Below are 20688 nucleotides of genomic sequence, written 5' to 3' on the forward strand. Positions count from 1 at the left end.
AAAAGAAAGAAGAAATTTTTGAGTTTTGAAGACAAGTTTTGGGCTACATTAGTGACAGTTACATAAAATAAATTGATTGAATAAAATGAAATTAAGGCAACTAATAAATCCAGGTAAAGTTGGAAGTAATACAAGAACGGAAATGCAATTATACTATGATATAGGGCTCAGCTGTTAATAATTTTTATATATCCATACTAACGTTAACGCTGAATATATTGACTAAACCAAACTATGTTCTATAATGATACTGTGAAGATGGGCGAAATTTATATATACAGAAAGCTGGCATAAAAGAGCCACCGTCTTCTTTTATAGAAAGACTTCAGGAGCTAAATATATAAACTTTTTAAAAATCAAGAAACATTAGTGTGATATTAGCATAATATTAGCATGTAAATGATCATCTCTGGAACGTAGGAAAGTAGGGACGGGAAGGAGTGGGACAGAAATTGCTGTTTTTCTCTAATGAAGTCTTACGGCACCTTGCTCTGTGCCCAGGACCAGCAGCATTATCAGCAGCTAAAAACTGGTTAGAAAAACAGGATCCCTGGTCTCACCCCAAGCCAGGAATGAGTCTGCATTTTAAGAAGAGCTTCAGGTGGAATTTGGAGATGATGAGTGTCCGTGTGCTTCATCCACATTGTGTTTAGTTTCAAAAGAGATGTGGAAAATTTGGAGATGATGCAGCAGGATTAAACAACTTCATTCTTAAATTTATTTATATATAATTTTAAGTAGTCTCCTTGCCCAGCAAAGAGCCCAACATGGGGTCTGAACTAACAACCCTGAGATCAAGATCTGAAATCAAGAGCTGGACACTTAATCAACTGAGCCACCCAGGCTCCCGGAAGGCTTAGACAGTGTTAAAAAATAAGGCCTGTGGGAATCTATAAATGGAAGAAGACTTATTGAGACGAGCAATGTCAGTGTGGCATTGGGGGCAGCAGAGTCAACCCTAGGAGAAATGATCCAATATTGAGTAAGCATTAATACCAAGTTGTAATCTACCTGTATTAAATTTCAAATGATAAAATTGGTTCTAATATGATGATGTGAAGGACAATTGCATGAGGAAGACTTACTTCACTGACAATGAGGAATGTTAAACTTAGGGTTTGTTACTGAGAAGGAAGGAGAGAATTAATGAGTCCTCTCTCCCTTGGGTTAGATCACTGTGGGCGCCTTACATTGACTTGAGGTAGCTAGAGGTAGCTAGAGTCACTAGAGTCACTAGAGTGGTAATGCTTCTTACTGGGTTAGTAGAAAGTTATACTAATGGAAATTGTGCTTGAAATTCCCTTAGATCACCCCTAAAATTATTCCCAGTACATCCAACACACAAAACACCCAGCCCCCTGACCCCTCCCATATTGAAATAAATAAATTGCTGTTTCTTTAGTTGCGCATGAGATGAAGTAGTCAGCTTGGGTTTAGGCACCAAGTTGAGCAAAACCCACATTTTTTAAACAGAAAATCTCACCGCCCTATAGGATGCTTCCACTATGCAAACCCTGAGACAAATGAAGAATCCATAATTTCATGTTCACCAATGAGTGTCTTTCACATTCCCACTAAGTTCAATGGTGGACAGGATGACCTAAGTCTGCACAGAACGTTTAAGAGGCCCGAGACAAGCACACAGAAGGAAACTTACATACCACGTGTCTAAACATTTAACCATTATAAATCAAGTTAACAATTGTTAAAGTATGGTATAGTCTCCTGCCATGACATCTAAGCTTTCATATGACCGAACTGACCAGATTTTAACTACTCAGAGTTCCAGTGGAACATGGTAGCTTGGAGAGATCAAGGCCATGCTGGACAATTGCCCACCCCTGTCCTCCACCTCTGTGAGGGGCCTCACTGACCGGTGTGGCCCAGAGGCTTCTGCTTGTGCCTTGTGCAAATGTTTGCATTGATGGTGCTCTCTGTGCTTGGGACTCTGGGACACTGCCTTGACCCCACAGACATCCCCCTCTGTGGGGCAGGCCACAGCTGGAGGACAGCTGCAGGGAGTCTTTTTGAGTGTGAGGTCCCAGCCATGCCCCATACTAGCCTCTATGGTTTAATTTATACAAATAACACACGTGTAATTATTCATGATGGATAATTTCCTTAGATCTTTGTGTCAGGGCACCTGTGTGTTCCCCACCAAAGTGTGAGAAACCAGGACTCCACACACAGAGCAATGGCATTCAGACTTATCCCTTAGCTTTGGAAGAAGACTACATGCTTTAGTCACTGAACTGGAATGTGGGCGGTGAGAGGTCTCCTCAATGACACAAACTAATTTCTTTTGTATTTTTAAGATTTTTTTATTTATTTGAGAGAGAACAGGGGAAGGGGCAGAGAGAGAGAATCTTCAAACGAACTCCCCACTGAGTGTGAAGCCCAATGCGGGGCTCAATCCCAGGACGCCGAGATCATGACCTGAGTGGAAGTCAGATGTCTGACCACTGAGCCACCCAGGCCCCCCTCAAACTAATACCTAATGGTTACCTACAGCCCCTGGTGCAGTCGTGAGGCACATTTAGAATGAAATCCAGCAAGGACGCAGACTATAATACTCATGCCTGGAGAAAAGCAGCTCTGACAAAAGGAAGCATCATTAACATTCAAAGCTCACATGGCCATAGGTCATGGTCTTTATTTCTTTCTGAGTGTGGTCCAAGCCAGGGACAATATTCAATTTCTCATTCCCAGGATCCATTCTTTGTAGACTGGGGAAAACACCACAGATAAGATGCACCATTCATGGCTGTGTTTAAAAGCCATCATGTGAGATGATTATGGATTTAAAATACCCAAATTTATGATATTTTTTATATGCCACTGAATAATGTAACTGGATTGACTTCATTATACTTGTAAAGAAAAACACACATGGGATAATATGCTAAGAAACTGGAAAATTGGCAGAACTACTTGACCAGGCTCCTGGAAAAAAAATATACACAGTCTTTAAAAGGTAGGTATAGATGTCACCATTCTTTTTTCTTTCCTCTGCTCAATGCCTAATAATATACCCTGGAAATCTAGAGTATGTTAACAAATAGTTATGGCTTTTGACTTCAGAGGAAACCTCTGTTAAGAAAATACAACTAGGGGGTGCCTGGGTGGCTCATTTGGTTACCAACTGCCTTCAGCTCAGGTCATGATCCCAGAGTGTCGGGATCAAGCCCCAGATCGGGCTCCCAGCTCCACTGGGAGTCTGCTTCTCCCTCTGACTTTCTCTCCTCTCATGCCCTCCCTTTCTCTCTCATATAAATGAATAAAACCTTACCAAAAAAAGTCTGTTTCCTGGGTTATCTCCTTAAAAAAAAAAAAAGAAAGAAAGAAAGAAAGGAAAGAAAATACAACCAGGATAAGGCAGATTTTCATCTAAGTTCTTTGCTAACTTTTTAAAAATTTTTTATTTATTTATTTGAGAGAGGAGCACACACAAGTGGGGGGAGGAGCAGAGGGAGAGGAACAAGCAGGCTCCCCACTGGGCACAGAGCCCCGCAGAAGGCTGGTTCCCAGGACCCTGAGATCACGACCTGAGCTGGAGCGCAGAGCTGGACGCTTAATCGCCGGAGCCACTCAGGCGCCCCTCCTCGCTCATCTCTTAACAAGCCGGAATCTCTGACAATGTTGCACGGAGTAGAAAACAACTAACAATAGTATCCCAGTCACTGAATGAATATTTGTTGAAGACCCATCACGTGCTAGACACTGGGTTAGGTGCTGGGAAACAGTGATAAAAGAGGGAAATAGTGGTACAGTCCCAGGAGAGATAGACCTCAATCACAGAATCGTAGGAAATAAATGGAGATTGACAACGAATTCTCAAGCCATAGAATGAGGGGGCTCCATAGGGGGTGTCCCATAAATAGTCTACATTTTTACTGTTATTCTTGTATCGACATCTCTTTTTAAAGGCGTTGCCACTACTTGAACTGGTGGAAGGAAATCAACTTTCTGCGAAAACGCGTGGTCTAGTTGGCACGTGAGTAGCGTATCTGTGCTTGAGAACAGCGAACCTGGAAAGAACATCTGTTTGGCTATTTTGTTCCGTGAAACCCTAGTCGCCCAGGCTTTACTAATAGCTCCTTTGTGCTTCATGACTTCCCACCACGTAAGCAAAATTAACCAACCCCGCAGTCTGTGGCGAGAACCGTCGCCAGTCAGTGGCCGCGCACTGACGAAGCGTGTCCTCCAGAGGCTGCCATACCAGATTGCCTGTTCAAACCGTTCCACATTTCAACGACGACTCTCCAGCCACCTTTTTGCCCGAGAAGGACCTCTGGGAAAGCCTGCTTCCTGGGAATGTTTATTTTATAGGGACCGTCTGACGCCTTCCAGGTTTGGCTATTTACTAGTGATGGGATTGTGTGTTCGTGGTGGCTCTTTCAAGGAAAGGACAAAGGTGGGACAAAGAGTCAGTAGTGGCTAACCTTGATTTTTTGACAGCACATTCACAGATTTCCACGGGGGGTTGTAAAATGCCAAAGCAAATTATTAGAATTAAATTCCTTAAAAAAAAAAAAAGAAGCAAAGAGCATACTCTCTGTTGCACTTTCACAGATTACAGAACCTTAGTCAGAAAAGCTTCAGAAACCGTCTAAATCCAATGGTTTACGTATGTTTTTTAACCTTGAAACAAAGTCTTGAAAAAAAATTCATCACCTGGGTTCCAATCTGTAAAATATATAAAATAAAGCTACCTTGACTGAAACAGGGGTGGGGGGCCCAGAGCTCCACCTTTCACCAACCTCCCGCCCCCAAATCCAGAGATGGCTCCTTGGGCAGATCTGTGGTTGTTCTGGGACAGGATGGGTCGAATGCAACTTCCTCCCGTCATCCAGCCCAACAGCCAAGACCCCCTGCACATCCTGACCGACCACCTCTTTGTGGGTAACGTGAGTTACCCAGCCAGTAACAGTAACAGCCAGTGCTGTTTGACTCATGTGCTAGGGAGTGCTAGGGAGATTCAGGGAGGCGTCCCTAGGGAAACTATCATTCATGAGATTTTTGTATGTTCTCAATCATTTAGTAAGTATCCAGTCCAACCTCTGACAACCACAAAAGCAGAACTAAGTGGGCCAATCTGTGTGTGTGTGTGTCTGTGTGTGTCTGTGTGTGCGTGTATCAGATACAGGTGGGGTGGGGTGGTAGTAGGAACCCAAGACGTGATCCTACAGAAAGGGCCTACACATCCATACATGGTGCTTTGAGGTCTCAGAGACCTGGAGCCAGAGGAGGACATGCTCAGGGACCCTGCAAAGGGACCACCTCCAGCCAAGTGCTTTGGCAGGTGGGTAGAGAAGGGGAAGCATCAGCACTTTGTCCTACATCAGGGACCGTCTTTACAGATCTTCCCCACCTGTGTGAATACATTTCTTTACAAAGGGGCAGCCTGGGAAGGGGAGCCGAAGCAGACGCCTGCACAGCGCAGCGCGGCCAACTCTCCCAAGCACCATCTCATCTGATCCTCTAGACGGGGCTGTAAGTGCAGGTCAACCCGACCCCCGTTTTGGGGAGTTAGTGAGGGTAAGCGGCTTGCACGAGCCCAGCTGCCTGCAAGAGGAAGCCCCCAACACGGTGCTATTTCCAACCCCCAACTGACGCACAGAGGAGACAGGGAGAGGTCAACAAATTTTCCTGAGAAAGCATTATTTTCAGTTTCTTTAGACTTCAGAAGGATTCTGGTGTGGGAGAGCGATGGGATCTCTGAGTCGGGGGCAAAGCGGGGACAGTACGACAGCAGCTGGAGGGCAGGAGAAAGGCGAGACGCTAGCCGCACAGTCACAACGACCCCCCCTTCTAGGAATCCCCGCAACCGAGGGAGCACACTGAGGTGCGGGGCAGGAGGAGGTTGGGCCGCGTCTCCCTGCCCGGGTTTTATGATCCCAGATACAGCACCGCATAGTGGCCAAGAGCATGGACGTGGGAGCCAGACTGCCATGGCTGGAATCTTGGCCTGACCACCCTGTGGCTCAGTTTCCCTACCTAAAATAAGTGCACAAACAGTCCCTACTTCATAGCACTGTCACAAGAATTCCATGTACCAGTGTCAGTGAAGCTCCTGGTGTCCAGCATAAGGTTAATGCCACAGGGGATTTGTTAAATCCATTCTTATCGGGCTGTGAACTCCCACTGCGGGTGCTCAGATAAGCGACGACTACCATTTGAAATCTGAAAATGAGCGATCACGCCACAGCTTCCTGTTCTCCTGACATTTTGGTTACTACCATCTCTGGCCCTGTGACTTTATGAACTCTACCTTATCGCTAGATCTTCCCCGAGCTTTTTCCGGACTTCTTTTGATCGCTCCTATTGCCTGGCCAAGCCCCTGATTTCTTTTCTATCTTTCTGAGCCCACTTCATATGTTTTTGACTTTTCAGTAGTTCCTATATTACATGAAACAACTCTCTGCTCTGGGTGTGTTTTCCATGTACCTAGGCATCATACTAGGATTCTATCAGTAGGGGGAGCTCAAGGAACAGCTTAAGATAAAATCGAGCCGGCCAACTTAGGGGGAAAAGGGAAGAATAAAATCATTCTGACACGACTGCACCATTTTGTTATTAATCAGAAAATAAGAGGAAATACATTCAGAGTAATATAAGTAGACACTGTCTATGAGACATTGCTTGGTTATCATATAGTGGAAGGTGATTTACGGAGAGTTCTGCTCTAGGGAAGCCCCAGTAAAGACTCTGGTTTTACATTCTTAAAGGCGACAAGGTGTTGGAGAAGCCGAGCTCTTTACATTTATTCCCATTTGATCTGTTTTACTGAGGAACAGCTCAGAAGCACCGTGTTTAGTCTGTTCAGACTTAGCAAATACTGTTCGGGGACGTGATGCTGCATGAAATGTTCGCAGCTCTGGCCAAAATCGCAGTGAGATGCATGAAATGACTTTTTATTTATAATGTGCTAATGTTTCAATTAGGAAATTGGGAAAATCTTTATGGATTTCTATGAGGTGGGAACCATAATTCCTACTTATCTGGTTTACGAGAATTTCCTTAAACTCAAAAGCTCTGCCTCCGTGATATCGGGCTGTAGAGACCTGTTTGCTGCTTGGCCCTAAACCAAGGCTGTACCCTGAAAGGCTTAGCTCATCTTCGCTGCGGCTGTGATATTTGGCAAATGCCCTTTAAGATACAATTAAGGGAATCAAGTATTCTTGGAAGGGGAAATGCAGAGCATTAAATGTTGTATCATTCTTTGTGGTTTTGTGGGGAGGGCTAGATTGATTGCAGTTGAATGCTGGGTTTATAAAGTGCTTTTTCCTTCCAGATAATTCAAAGAGATTTCTCTTAGCAGCGGTGACTGTAAAGCCAGGAGAATGAATCCATACCAACCACACCAGAAATAAGTCTCCCTGCTTTATAACAGCCTTGTGTAGATGACCTTACACATACCGCATCTCTGAGCAGAGCGCATTGGGCGCTACTATCCTGATCTGTTACAGGAAAAACATGCGATATTTCTCCATCAGATCATTTGCAAAGGATCACATTTTCAGTCACTGTCAGAATGGACTCAAACCCAGGTTTGCTAATTCCAAACAGGTCTTAGCAATCTAGGCCAATGAAACAGATGATCTCCAAGGCCACTTTCAATCCAGGATGTGACCGCTCTATCATTTACTGACTCAAATGCAAACACTTGGACCACATCCGTGTGTGCTGTTACTCAGTTCATCCAGTGGGATGCAAACCTTATGTATATGGGCAAAGTGATACCATAAATTAATAGGGTGTTTTTCACCTGCAATTTTCACATTATAGGTCATGAAGTTTGAGATGTGCCTCAAATGAGTGATTTTAAGGCATCTTGTAATAGTGGAGGACTGACTCAAGACTTATGGCACACCTGTAAAATGCAATATGGGCACCACTTTGAGTGTTGCTCTCCAAGAGTATTAAGGTTATGGAAAGCTGTTCATCTTACATTGTTATGAGGGCAAAAAAGCAGGTTATGAAACAATCTGTAAATAAGTATATATAAAAGTAATATATACATAGATAAAGATCTAGAATGATGTGAACCAAGATATTAATAGTTGTTCTTTTAAGAGGGTGTTATTATTATTATTTTTTTCATTTCTTTGAGACAGAGAGAGACACAGAGCATTAAAGCGGGAGGGGGCAGAGAGAGAGGAAGAATCAGACTCCCTCCCCTGCCCCCTGAAGCAGGGAGTCTGACGTGGGGCTGGATCCCAGGATCCTGGGATCATGACCCAAGCTGAAGGCAGATGCTTGCCAAACAACTGAGCCACCAGGTACTCCAAGAAGGTCTTTTTATATGCAATTTCTGGTTTTCTCCCTTTTTTTTTTTAAAGACTTTATTTATTTATTCATTTGACAGAGAGAGATCACAAGAAGGCAGAGAGGCAGGCAGAGAGAGAGAGGAGGAAGCAGGCTCCCCGCCAAGGAGAAAGCCCGATGCGGGGCTCGATCCCAGGACCCTGGGATCATGACCTGAGCCGAAGGCAGAAGCTTTAACCCTCTGAGCCACCCAGGCACCCCTTTCTCCTTTTTAAGACAAAATTTCTTATCTTGTCTGCAATTCTCAAGCTTTAATTTGTAACCAGAGAAACACAAATGTGACTTTCTATAAAACTATAAAGGGCAGCTTTAAAGCTTTAAAAAAACAAGAGATGAGAAGGCTATTTCCTTAGAAAACAATCTTGTGAAAACATTCTGTACCTCATTTCCTTTGCCTCCGGCACCGGACTTCATTTCCTTCGGTTGCTTTGCAAACAAAGAATGACACCATTTAGACGGAGAAGCACTAGCAATCAAATATCAAGTTGGTCATACCCATTATAGCAATTTTCTTGGCCACAATTTTGTCTTTTAGAATAGTAACCCGATGTCTTCTAATTCATGGAAACCTAACATAGTTGCCCAGATTCAACAGAAAGAAGTTCTCTGTTTCAGCTCATGAGACGCTGCTGTAGAAACTTCCTCGGAGGTAAATGAATAAGGTGGAATACTCTTAAGACTGTGTTTTTCAGCCAACATTTTGGAAAGAGGAAATCATGCTGCGATGTTTATCATCTACTCAGCACTCCTTTGTACCTGGAAGGTAGTGTCTGAGCTAAGCTGTGATGATTCTCAGTCCCTGTGAAAGCTAGTCCAACACAGAAGACCAGGAAAACAAAGGATGAGGTAGTGTCCCACGGTACAGGAAGCTACTAAAGGCATTAGGGACTTAGTGACACAAGAGGGTTCAGGATATATATTACTTAATTTAAAGAAAAAGGTAGACGACAAGTGTATATAGTGTGTACGGTCTGATCCCACTTGAAAAGTACATACACATGTATATATGTAAAAGAATAAAAGCAAAAGTAGTTAATAGTGTTACAAGGTAGTGAGATACAGATGATTTTTAATTTTTAAATTTTTGCCTCCCTGATTTTCCGCATTTAGTTTTGTATTAAAAATCAATTAAAGTTATTATGCAAAAGATAATACATTTAAAAATGCTTTGCAACTAGAAGAGGACTGTAAAAAGTAATATTTTGTTAATTTATATATTATACCTGCTGGAAGAAAGACCTAACCACTTTTTCATATGTCCCTTGTTCTTTTCCACATGACTTATTTTGAGAGACAAACAGCTCTAAGTTAAGGGTCTCTTGCAGCTTTACTTATTAGCAAACATTGTCCATTACTGAAATTTTCTCAAGGATAGAAATTGAATGTAAGCAAAAAGAGAGCTAGTTATAAGGATGTATATAACACAGGACTTGTCACTATACTGTATCCGTCTCACACTGGAGGGATTCAGTTAAAAAGAAATGTACTCTTCAGTACTAAAGATCAAACAAAAACAAAATCAAAACTAAAACCCAGCATAAATTGGTATAGGCAGGTACCTATTAACCTGCATTTTATCTTTTAGAAAGACCCTTTGGGGCTGATTCGGTGGTGCCCCGGCACTCAGGTGAGGTACTTCCTAAGTGCTAATAAACCAGAAGTAACATGCGTCTGGCAAGAGAGCGGTAGAGTCTTTGGAAATCTAAGAACCACACAAAGAATTAGAAAGAAAGCAGGAAGCAGGAAGGGAACTCTAGGTTAAGAGGAAGTGGTAAAAACAAGAGGCAACAGGGTGAGGCTGGGTTAGAAGCTTTCTAGACATGCCAAAGCAGACCGTACACGACCGCCATACCCAGGAACATCCTACTTCCTCAAGCTACTCCTAAAATGAAAGCACTTTCAGCCAGACACATTGTTGCTGGATATCATGTCTTGAGGAGATTTTAAAAAGTAGAAAATAAATCAGGAATACCTATCTGTTATAAGACCAATTATCTCTGTCGTCTTTATCAAAATATACAGACCAATTGTTGTCTAGATACTCAATCAAGGTACTATATCACCAATGTTGAGAACTAAGACTTCTGAGTTAAGGTTCCATGTTCTTTCTGCCATTTTTAATTCTTGAATGATGGCATGTTTTATTTCTTAATATGGCCCTTAATCGCATACAAGAACCGCCCCCCCAGACCCAAAATACATTGAATTACAAGACCTATTTGAAAAGATGTATCTGATTTGGGGAGGGGGAGAAGCTTGTGTAATTGGAACTCACCAAATGTCGAAATTCTACTGAGAGACTCCCATTAGAAGATTCTTCAATGGACATGGCTTTGACATGAGTTCCACAAAGGACAAATCTTCGATTGCTGGGGGAAAATCTTAGCTATTTACATGGTCTCAGACAAAATATATTTATGAGACCAGCAAAAAAATTCTAAAATAAATTTCTTACCTTAGAGTTGAAACGTTCCTGTAAAACCAAGAAGATTCCTTAAAATGAGCTATTTTATAGATCTAGTAAAAACAGTCTTTGATACTTTAGAGAGTAGTATAATAAAGTCATAAATTTTCAAGACTTTATAGTAAAATTTTTTAAAGTAAGTGTTCATTGGAGTTCTATTAAATGTTTGAACTTCAAAGTCAAATATTTGAAGTACATTGATATGTAATGTTAAAGAAATACATTGAAAAGTTCGAAATCATTCTATAAAAATGAAGTTCTTTTTAAAAAGTCTCACATTTTCATGTTTCAAAATGAAATTAGAAACTTACTTGTCAATTGATGCTTTCACCTTTACCTGATAGTTTAGTTCTGGCAATTTTATTAGTAGTCTGAAAAGACACATAAATAAAGAATCAGAAGTAAAAATGAATAGTGTTAAGAGCCTTTTTATATCTTAAAATTTAAATATATTTATGTCATATATATAAATAAAATTTAGGTTATTTCTAGTTACATGTTAGTTACATGTTAGCGTGTTTTTAAAATGTCCAACTCACTGTTGCATCACTATGTTGCACACCTGAAACTAATATAACACCATATACTATCCTGGAATTAAAATACAATGAAAATAATTAAGAACAAAAATGTACAATTCTTTTTTAGTTTGTCACGTTAGTGATATTGACACCAGCCACTTCATAGCATCCTGACAGACATCTGGGAAGTATTTTCAGTTGATGTGCATTGGATAATACAGGGCTAGGTCAGAAAAATAGCTATACATTTTGGTTAAAGCCCACATTTGGATTAAAGGTAAAAATATACAGAAAATTCTTTGCAAGTTTATTAATATGGCTACATTTTATTCTCAGATCATAAAAAAATTGTAAGTTTCGAGAAACTAAATATTTTGATGACCGCTGTTTTATGGTAAAAACACTGAGAAAGACCAGACCTGTGAAAAATTCCAATTCGAATGCATTTGCAATCTTTAAATACACAATGAAAGTAACAGCAAAAATGTTCATAACTAAAAAAGATCCAACTCCAAACAAAGAAGTGACTAAAGATCAGAATAGCAATCCCTTAATTCCTTCTTCTGGTGAATAAAGCTCCTCCTTTATTCTTTCGCTTTCCCAACTCCTTTGATGTGTAGCCTTTGATATACCCTCTTTCTGGGTTCAGTCCAGTTTCAGAGATATTAATTCAATCACTCATTCACTCATCTCAAGCCTCATTCATTCACTCAGCATGTGCTGAGCGCCTCGTCCACACCCAGTGCAGCCCTAGGTGCTAGGGGCCTGGCGTAGTGAAGAGTGGGGAAGGGAGAAGTGTGGCCGTGGCTACGCAGGAGAAGAAGTCCAGCTCGACAGAGAAGACGGATTACGGAGAACGGTGATAAGCAACGGATGGGCACGAGAGAGACGATCACAGAGGAGAATCCAAACAAAAGAGGGGGCAGAATGCGACAAAAGTTCCTTAAAAATCCTATATGAAGCACAGGATTGGTTTTAGGGTTTGGAGTATCATGTGTGCACTGGTTAGCAGTGAGGGGTGAAGAGGTCACATGAATTAGGGCAGGAAGGATCGTACTTCAGGATCCGAGTCACCAGAAGATGCTGCTGACTAAAGGGAGATCCATATCACCCCTCCCTCTGAAATAGGAGATGGAATGCTATGGTAGGAAGGGGTTTTAGGGGAAATCTTGAATACTAAGTCATCTATCAGTGAATACTAAGATCAGCTACCAAGACAGTGGAGAGCAAGGTACAGAGGTGGAGGACAGGGACCCAACAGACAGGTGGAAGAGGAAAGCAGGAACACTAAAGCAGGGACGAATGGTCAATGCCCCTGGTCATCAGTTCAAAGAACATGCAAGGTGAGGCCCATTTGGGGGCCTCTTCCGCTCAGAACTCCTGCCTGTGCAATCTCTGCCCATCTCCTCTTTTGTCCCGGAGAGCTTCTCAGACTTATTGTGTCACCAATGGGGGTGCCTCCAGGAAAAGTAGGATGCCCACCACCCCTCCATCCTATTTCCCTTTAGTGTTACTATCTTCTGGGTTATAGAGAGATGTGGGGATAAAGAATGAACAACTCGTGAAAATCATGAAATTTTAAGAGGGAACCTGGCCTCTGGCTTTTGTTCCTGGTTCTTAAGTCTTGCTGCAGAATTCATGCAAAGGAAATGATTAAGAATTTCATGTGACGTATTTAAAATGCAAACTGAAGGAAAATGCTCTCCCTTTAAAAATGGAGTTCTGAGGTGACGGATGTTAACTAAACTTTTTGTAGGAATCATTTTGCAGTTTATGTGTGCCAAGTCATTCCGCTGTACAGCTTTAATTTCTATAGTCCTGTATGTCAATTACATCTCAATAAAATGGAGATTAACAAAATGAAATAAAAATAAAAATAAAAATAAAGTTCTGATAGTGATAGGGGATCAGGAACCTATCGTGGGGCCCTAAATCACTACCTCAGCATCATCACCTCTTGTCCTGGCCAAAGGGGACTCAGTGATTAGGAATTTAAAGCTCGAGGGCCTTAGAGATTGATGAATGATGAAGATCTTTGAAAGCTCAAGCTCAAATTCATGATTCTGAGTGTCATTAGGGAAAATGATACGTTTTGGTTACTCATGCTAATGAAAAGGATCAAATGCAAAGACAAAGCAACAATCGCACAAAAGTCATAGGTCTTTAAATCAGGTACCTAGTAGGATACATGGAAGATTACAGCACTGAGAGTTTTCAAGGAAAATCCTATAAACTAGTTGCTGGGCAATCACAGGCGAAGAATGTGGCACTTTTATTTCCTGGGTAAGATATTCAAAGCCTTCCATACTGTGTCCCCCGTCGACACAATTCTACTTCTCCCTGCTGCACATCTTGCAAAACAGACCAGGAAGTCATTACTGCTGTAGCCTCACTCTCCTGCGGTCCCACTCTCCTTTCCCTCTCTGTTCCTCCCCCAAGGTCCTTCCTCCAAGCGACCACAAAGACTTCTCCAGACTCTCTAGCCTTCTCCCAAGTCAGTCTTTCCAGCAACCGACCCCACGACGCCGGACACTGCGATTCCATCCTCTCCCGCTAAAATCCCTCATGTCCTCATCTTTACTGACATGTTCTCTCCAAGCGGGGCCCTCATATTAACATTGCTGAGGGTATCTACCATAGCTCAGTGCTGGGCATGCAGGAGGCGCTTAACACAGAAGAGCTGAATGAGAGGCGCTCTGTGAGAAATTGGTCTTATTTATGCAGTGGCTGTGGCTCCGCAAAGGAAAAGATAGAGCACGTTCTGCCTACCTTAGCTTGACCGTGAACTGAATAAGAGTTTTAAGTACCATCGGTCTCTGGGGGTGGGTCGGCATGCATGGCTGTCGTTCAACCACAAATGAGCTAGATTAAAAGGAAATAAAGCACGTCATTTGAAAGCATTGAAAATATCGACAGGCTGAAAACCACAGAGAAACAGGATGCTGTCCTCTTAAAAAATCCAAATTTTCTACACTTCTAAGATATTCAAATCCCCGTTAAGCTCAAATCTTTCCAAAGACTTCTCATAAATAATTACCAGGAGATGGAAAAAATGACTTAAGATCGTCCCTTAATAAACGACAGTAAGTAATTCTTAATTGTTCTACTTGAGCCGAAAATAAAACCTATTTTTATCATACTAAACAGAAAGTAAAAAGTTAATTTCATGCCATCTTTGAACTGGGTATTAGAATTTCTGGTACGTGGTACTGTTCTTTTTTTTTTTTTTTTTCTTTAGCTGAGCTTATACACATAAACACGGCCTCTACCCTTCCTTTCTTGGATATGCACTTGAGAAGAAATCACTGAAATCTTCTTTTCTAAAATGTGAAAAATGAACTTCAACTGGATGTCGTCCTTGGCGCGTAGAAAACTGAGTCAGTTTTTGGGAGAAGTGCTGAATAAATAGTGAAGAGCAGAAATGTTTCTGGAACTCTCTGAAGCTTTAGTCACTCCACCCTGAGGCTCACTGTTCACCACGTCCCCACCTTCCTTCCCCTTAACACCGAAACCCCAGCCAGCGCCTCCTTGCAGCTCCGTGGGACTGGGGCTGCCGTGACGCATTTAAACTGACTTACTTCTTAAAAAGGCTGTAGATCAAGAAGGTGACTCTTTCTAGCAGATGTGCTCTTTGCATGGGAATGGGGTCCCCTTCGTATGTCATTTTAGTCGACTGTTCCTCTAATTTCTCCAGTTGCCTTCTGAGCTGGAACAGACTTTCTGCCAACAGTGTAAAGCTATCAAATAGCAAAGGACCATCAGCGGACAGCTTTCCCCTTACCAATCTACCATTTTAACTGTTGACCACATTAGCAAGCAATACATCACTACATAATTATTCCATTAAGAGAATCATTCACTCAACTTCATTAAAGGTCAGTGGCGGTTCTTTATGCTTACTTCCCTGATCCGTTTTTCCCTCTAAGTTGCATGGCACATAGGAAATGGAAAATATTTCCAATGTTTTGTCATTTATACCCGTAGTTATAGACATCATTCATCAAATTTTGTCAACATCAGGAACTGAATCCCTTTCAATGTTTGTTTAAAAGTCTGTTAAGCATGTAGATGTTAATGATGTGGTACTCGTTAATTAATGTGACCCTCATTAATGGGTAAAAAAGAACAAATTTTAAACTTTAAAGGTACATGATATGAGGAGTGTTAGGTGTAAGAATACTAAAGAATAAAAACAATAAGAAATAGACTCCCTCCTCCAATGTGTGTTTTACAAATCCTAAGTATTAACCAAAAATGATCTGTCTGGAGAAACGTATGGGCTCAGAGTCTGACTCACTAAGTGGTGGTATCACCTCAGAAGTGGAGGTGGGGACTTGGGCCCCAAGTCTGGGGAAGAGACAGTCTGTGACGGACATCCAAGCGACTGTCAGCTGGAGAGGCGGTGCGATATGGACAGACTTGGTAAGTCCATCGGGCCCTGACAGCAGCTCTTTCTACTTACAAGTTTACTCCCCACATAGTCCTATGGGAAGACCTGTCCTCTGCCCACTGCCTACTGCTTTTGCTATAAGCACTTTCATGGGCCAAGTTCTTGATTGCTTCCTTTTGTTTATTATTTTGATTATTTTATTTTTAGCATTATATTTTATTTTTATTATGTATATTAATGCTTATTATTACAGTGAGGTTAGAGAATCAAAGCATCTCCCCAAGCACAATCAGTAGGTTTTAGAAAGAGCCCAGGTCCTTACTGTTCTTGAGAAGCGGGCCCTGCAGGGCAGAACTCACATAACAAGCGGTCCCAGTTAGGACAGGTTTCCACCGTATTGACTTGTACCCTTTGAAAGCATTTTAGATTTCAACTGAACATTTTCCTTCTTTTTCATTATTTTTTTCTAAGTGTTCTTTCAATCAAATACTTTCATTTTGCATTGCTGAGGAAAACCCTACCCACATTTTCTCTTGTAATACAAGGAATAGTAACCATAGGATTGCACATGTGCACACGTAGGGAATGTCGTGAAGTAGAAGCCACTTGAGATTTTTCATTTAAATACAAAAATAAATCACTGTACTGAAAACACAAAACTAATGTTTAACTCCAACTTCTTAAGATACGCCTTTAAAGGGGTGCCTGGGTGGCTCAGTGGGTTAAAGCCTCTGCCTTTGGTTCAGGTCATGGTCTCAGGGTCTTGGGATTGAGCCCCACATGGGGGTCTCTGCTGAGCAGAGAGCCTGCTCCCCCCACCCCGCCTGCCTCTCCGCCTACTTGCTATCTCTGTCTGTTAAATAAATATAAAATATTTTAAAAAATTAAGATACGCTTTTAAGGGGCACCTGGGTGGCTCAGTGGGTTAAGCCTCTGCCTTCAGCTCAGGTCATCATCCCAGGGTCCTGGGATCGAGCCCCACGTCAGGCTCTCTGCTCGGCGGGGAGCCTGCTTCCTCCTCTCTCTGTCTCTCTGCCTTCCTCTCTGCCTACTTCTGATCTCTCTTTGTCAAATAAGTAAATAAAATCTTAAAAAAAAAAAAAGATACGCCTTTAAAAACTGAGATATCTTTTCTCAAACTTTTGAAGCTAGTGTTTCTTATGTCCTTATAGAAAGCTGCGTTCATTCCTGGTTTCAAAAATTCACTGGACTCTTTTAAGGTTAATATATTATGCGAGAGAATTAAGTAATTCGCATGCATGCTATAGATTTCTAAAGATGCTTTATTTTTGGCCCCAAGGGAATAAAAGTAAAAATACATATGCATCTCTTTGTTCTCAACGGCAGTTCCCAGGTGCTAATAAATCATCGATAAGCTGAATGAATTGATGTTTTGGGCTCAGCCTGCCTTCTCTGGCTCAGCGACACTGAAGCTTTGTACTTCCTGTGGTTTTCACTAGAAACTAAAGTCAGTTCGTTGTACCAGTTCTGCAGCTGGTCGAGCCCGTTGTGCAGCGGCCCCCCGATGCAGGCGATCTGCTGCCGCCTCTGCCAGTCCCGCAGCTCCTCCGTCAGCGCGCTGCTCACCAACGCGTCCGTCTCGTTGACGATTTGGGTCATCTTATTGAGCGCTTCCTAAAAACAAAGGTGACTACTGAAAAGATTGAGATGCAACCAAACTCACTCATAACTCAACCCACGAAACTATTTCTCAGACCTGGGGGATAAAGGCTAGGTTAACATTCTCACCAAATATTTTATCAAATACTACCTTCTATTTATCAGAGCACTGCCTTTTCCTACTTCCAATTTGAAAATTTTTTTTAAAGATTTTACTTATTTATTTGACAGACAGAGATCACAAGTAGGCAGAGAAGCAGGCAGAGAGAGAGGGGGAAGCAGGCTCCCCGCTGAGCAGAGAGCCTGATGTGGGGCTCGATCCCAGGACCCTGGGATCATGACCTGAGCTGAAGGCAGAGGCTTAACTCACTGAGCCACCCAGGCACCCCTCAATTTGAAATTATTATAATTAAATAAGGTTATTAAAGGAAGCCGCATGATCACAGCTAACAATCTCATATTATCCCATAATATCATTTATCTCATCTAATGTAAATTCAAATACATTGAATTTATAACTCCTGAGTCATTATTGAATCTTCTAGTCATACAGCCATATCTCCACTTTTCAAAAAGACATAAATTATATTTATATTCTTAGAAATATATGCATTTATTCTAAAATGTACTGATTAAAATTTGAGCCTTCCTATGTTAGTCTTTTAGGGACTTTATCTGGGGGTGCCTGGGTGACTCAGTCTTCAGCTCGGATTATGATCCCAGGGTCCTTGACCGAGCCCCACATCGGGATCCCTACATGGCAGGAAGTCTGCTTCTCCCTCTCTCACTACCCCTGCTTCTGTTTCCTCTCTCACTGTCTGTCAAATAAATACATGAAATCCTTAAAAAAAGTAATTTATTGGGGTTGAGGAAGGCATAGTGGAGAAGTTTAATTTTTAAAGGCCTAAGGATTAGAAGGTGTGAATTCTTACCCGGTTTTGTGACAAGCTATGTGAATTGGGATAAACCACTTAACTTTGCTGGAACTTGGTTTTCTGATCTATACAATGAGGTGACTGGACCAAATAGTTTCTGAAGTTCCTTCTGTCTTAAAATCTTATTTCTAAGCATTTCTTAGCATGCACAAAACATAGAACATAGATTTATTATACATAAATGCATTAAGCCTATCTTGGATTAATTATTTGCATTTTAGAAACCTGATTTCTAACTGTTGAAGTTTATAATGTAGGGTGAAAATAAATTTTACATTTATTTGTGCTCACACAAATTCCTACACAACAAATGAAGCTGAACTTCTAGAAATAAACTCTTGACTTATCAGTGACTGCTCAAATTTCAGTTGCATTTACTTCAAGGAGAGACAGAAAGTTGAAATAGAAATGATTTCCCTCTTTTAAAATATTTCACTGAGCCAGTAAAAGCTTTCTCTGCTCTTTGAAAGGAGGTTAGATTGAATATGTTTGGTTGTCGATGAACTATCCTGAAATCTATTCAATTACGTAGCCTCAGGTCATTTTTCAGAGTGGAAACTGGAACACTGATTTTTCTAATAAAATTTTAGTGGCTTCCAGGGAATATTTTAATTCTACATGTAGTAGAACCCATATCAGCATAGTAAGTACAGAAACTAAAATGGTCATGTCTGAAATAGGGGCAAGTAAAAACTGGGTAAGATGTTCGCCTTGAAGTTAATGGTCGCTACAGGGAACGCACTGCATGAAGCAAGAAGCCCAGCTGCGTAAGCTCGGGAACGGGAGCACGGCCACCAGTGCGGCACTCTTCCTAGAAACACCACTGTTTATCGTTCAGCTTAAATAGGCCTGAATGAATCCAAGAGCTTGATTCTTTTCAGTGGGAGCAGATATAGGAAAACAACAGTGGGCAAGGCCAAGTTAACGTTCTCCACTAACCTTTCTCTTGAAGTCAAGACTGTTAAGCATTTCTTGCAGAGTTAAAACTTCCTGATTCATGAGGGCGTTGTTCTTGTCCCCCTGGTCTGTGAAGGAAAAGAGTTGAGATTCTGAGCCCTCTCCCAGGCGAAGCTCTTTGCCCCGAAAGCCAAGACTCCTGCAATCCCCATCCTTAAGTCCCACGATATGAGAGATGAAATGTGGTCCTTGTGGAAGAGCCTGGAATATGTCCCTATTTGCTCATCTGCCAGGAGGATCACCTCCAAGCGAGCCAGGGAGGAGATCTCTATCTTACAGACCTTGACAGAAGACCAGTCTTCACACCACGCTCCTGTTTGGGGTAGGGAGAGGGCTAAAAAGGTTTTTGAAATGCATTCCTTTTTAGATACCTCTGCACGGACAATAACCCTAGCTTGTTGGGCTAAGTAGGAAAAGGGCCTTCTTTGTGCCCATTATCAGATCATAGTTGATTCCTCCGGTCCCTTTACCTACTGTTCCCGCTCTACTTTCTCACCAGGAATTACGGAAAACTGCCTGGAAGCGTTGCAGTTGTATCCATTTACTCTCATGAACTAATAAAGACTCGATCTTTTGCTCCCCCCCACTTTTTCTTTTGCAGTATGGTCTTGCCTCACAGTAAAACTAGAAGTCGGAAAGAATTGCAAAGAAAAATCTCTGACTGAAAAAAAAACCCCAAATGGTTTATCCTCTTAAATGGGAGATGTGGAATAAACGTTGTATATTTTAACTTGAATCTTAAACTTTACTGGTATATAGCAAGTCATTGTACCAACCCTCCTGTCTATGAAGAATAAAGGTTGGAAATGCCGGTCTGGCTTGAGTAACTGGGAAACAACACTCTGCCAAACTTCTCCACAAAACAGCCCTGACCTCTGGGAAATCATTCCTGGTTGTATTAATTCACAAATCTGCAAATTCTTGGATCCGACATGTAGTAAAATCTGGCTCATATAGCCTTTTATAAACTCAAAGCTTCATTAGCTAATAATTTTCAGTCTTCACCAGCGAGATATAACTTGTTTCCCATGTGTCTTTTATTTCACTTAAAACATTTCATTTCACTTAAAGTCAACAAAATAAATACTTGTTGATGTTAGTGACGGAATGAGATTTTTATTCTTCATAATGTTCATGGGCACTGATCATAGTAATGTAACTCTAATTGTCATATGTTAAGTCCAAAGTGATTTTATTGTTTAATGTATTTGTTTATATTTTACTTCTTAAATTGGTGGTTCATATATGAGATTTGGGGTGAGATAGCTTTCAGTGGACTTTAGGGCTTGGTGAAATGGGCAGTTCTAAACCTTTTTAGGATCACGGACCCCTCTGATAATCTGAGGAACCCATGTTTGTGACATTTTTCTGAAGGGAAAAATTCTACACAGAAGCAACTATGAACACTTAAGGATTATTAAAGGATTAAGGATTAAATTATTAATCCTTATTGTTATTATTATTTTTAGATTT

The 20688-nt window shown here is 41.4% G+C and overlaps 1 protein-coding gene and 1 long non-coding RNA gene across 11 annotated transcripts in view; one reads left to right on the top strand and one right to left on the bottom strand.

Moving 5' to 3' along the window:
* Positions 1-20688, bottom strand: part of STAT4 (signal transducer and activator of transcription 4) — a 93795-nt gene that overhangs the window by 12370 nt on the left and 60737 nt on the right. For all 10 annotated transcript variants that reach the window (XM_032354224.1, XM_032354226.1, XM_032354225.1 and 7 more), the window contains 8 exons: positions 19198-19283; positions 17187-17338; positions 14892-15050; positions 14083-14175; positions 11104-11163; positions 10784-10801; positions 10604-10697; positions 8710-8754 (listed from right to left, as the gene is read on the bottom strand). In XM_032354224.1, the coding sequence (XP_032210115.1) occupies positions 8710-8754; positions 10604-10697; positions 10784-10801; positions 11104-11163; positions 14083-14175; positions 14892-15050; positions 17187-17338; positions 19198-19283 (707 nt within the window). The remainder of the gene's footprint in view (positions 1-8709; positions 8755-10603; positions 10698-10783; positions 10802-11103; positions 11164-14082; positions 14176-14891; positions 15051-17186; positions 17339-19197; positions 19284-20688) is intronic.
* Positions 8863-15517, top strand: LOC116596960. The gene is made up of 2 exons (XR_004288390.1): positions 8863-8977; positions 14552-15517. It is a non-coding gene; the product is annotated as an uncharacterized LOC116596960 (long non-coding RNA).

Source organism: Mustela erminea, chromosome 8 (genome assembly GCF_009829155.1).
Source record: "Mustela erminea isolate mMusErm1 chromosome 8, mMusErm1.Pri, whole genome shotgun sequence".
Taxonomy (NCBI): Eukaryota; Metazoa; Chordata; class Mammalia; order Carnivora; family Mustelidae; genus Mustela; species Mustela erminea.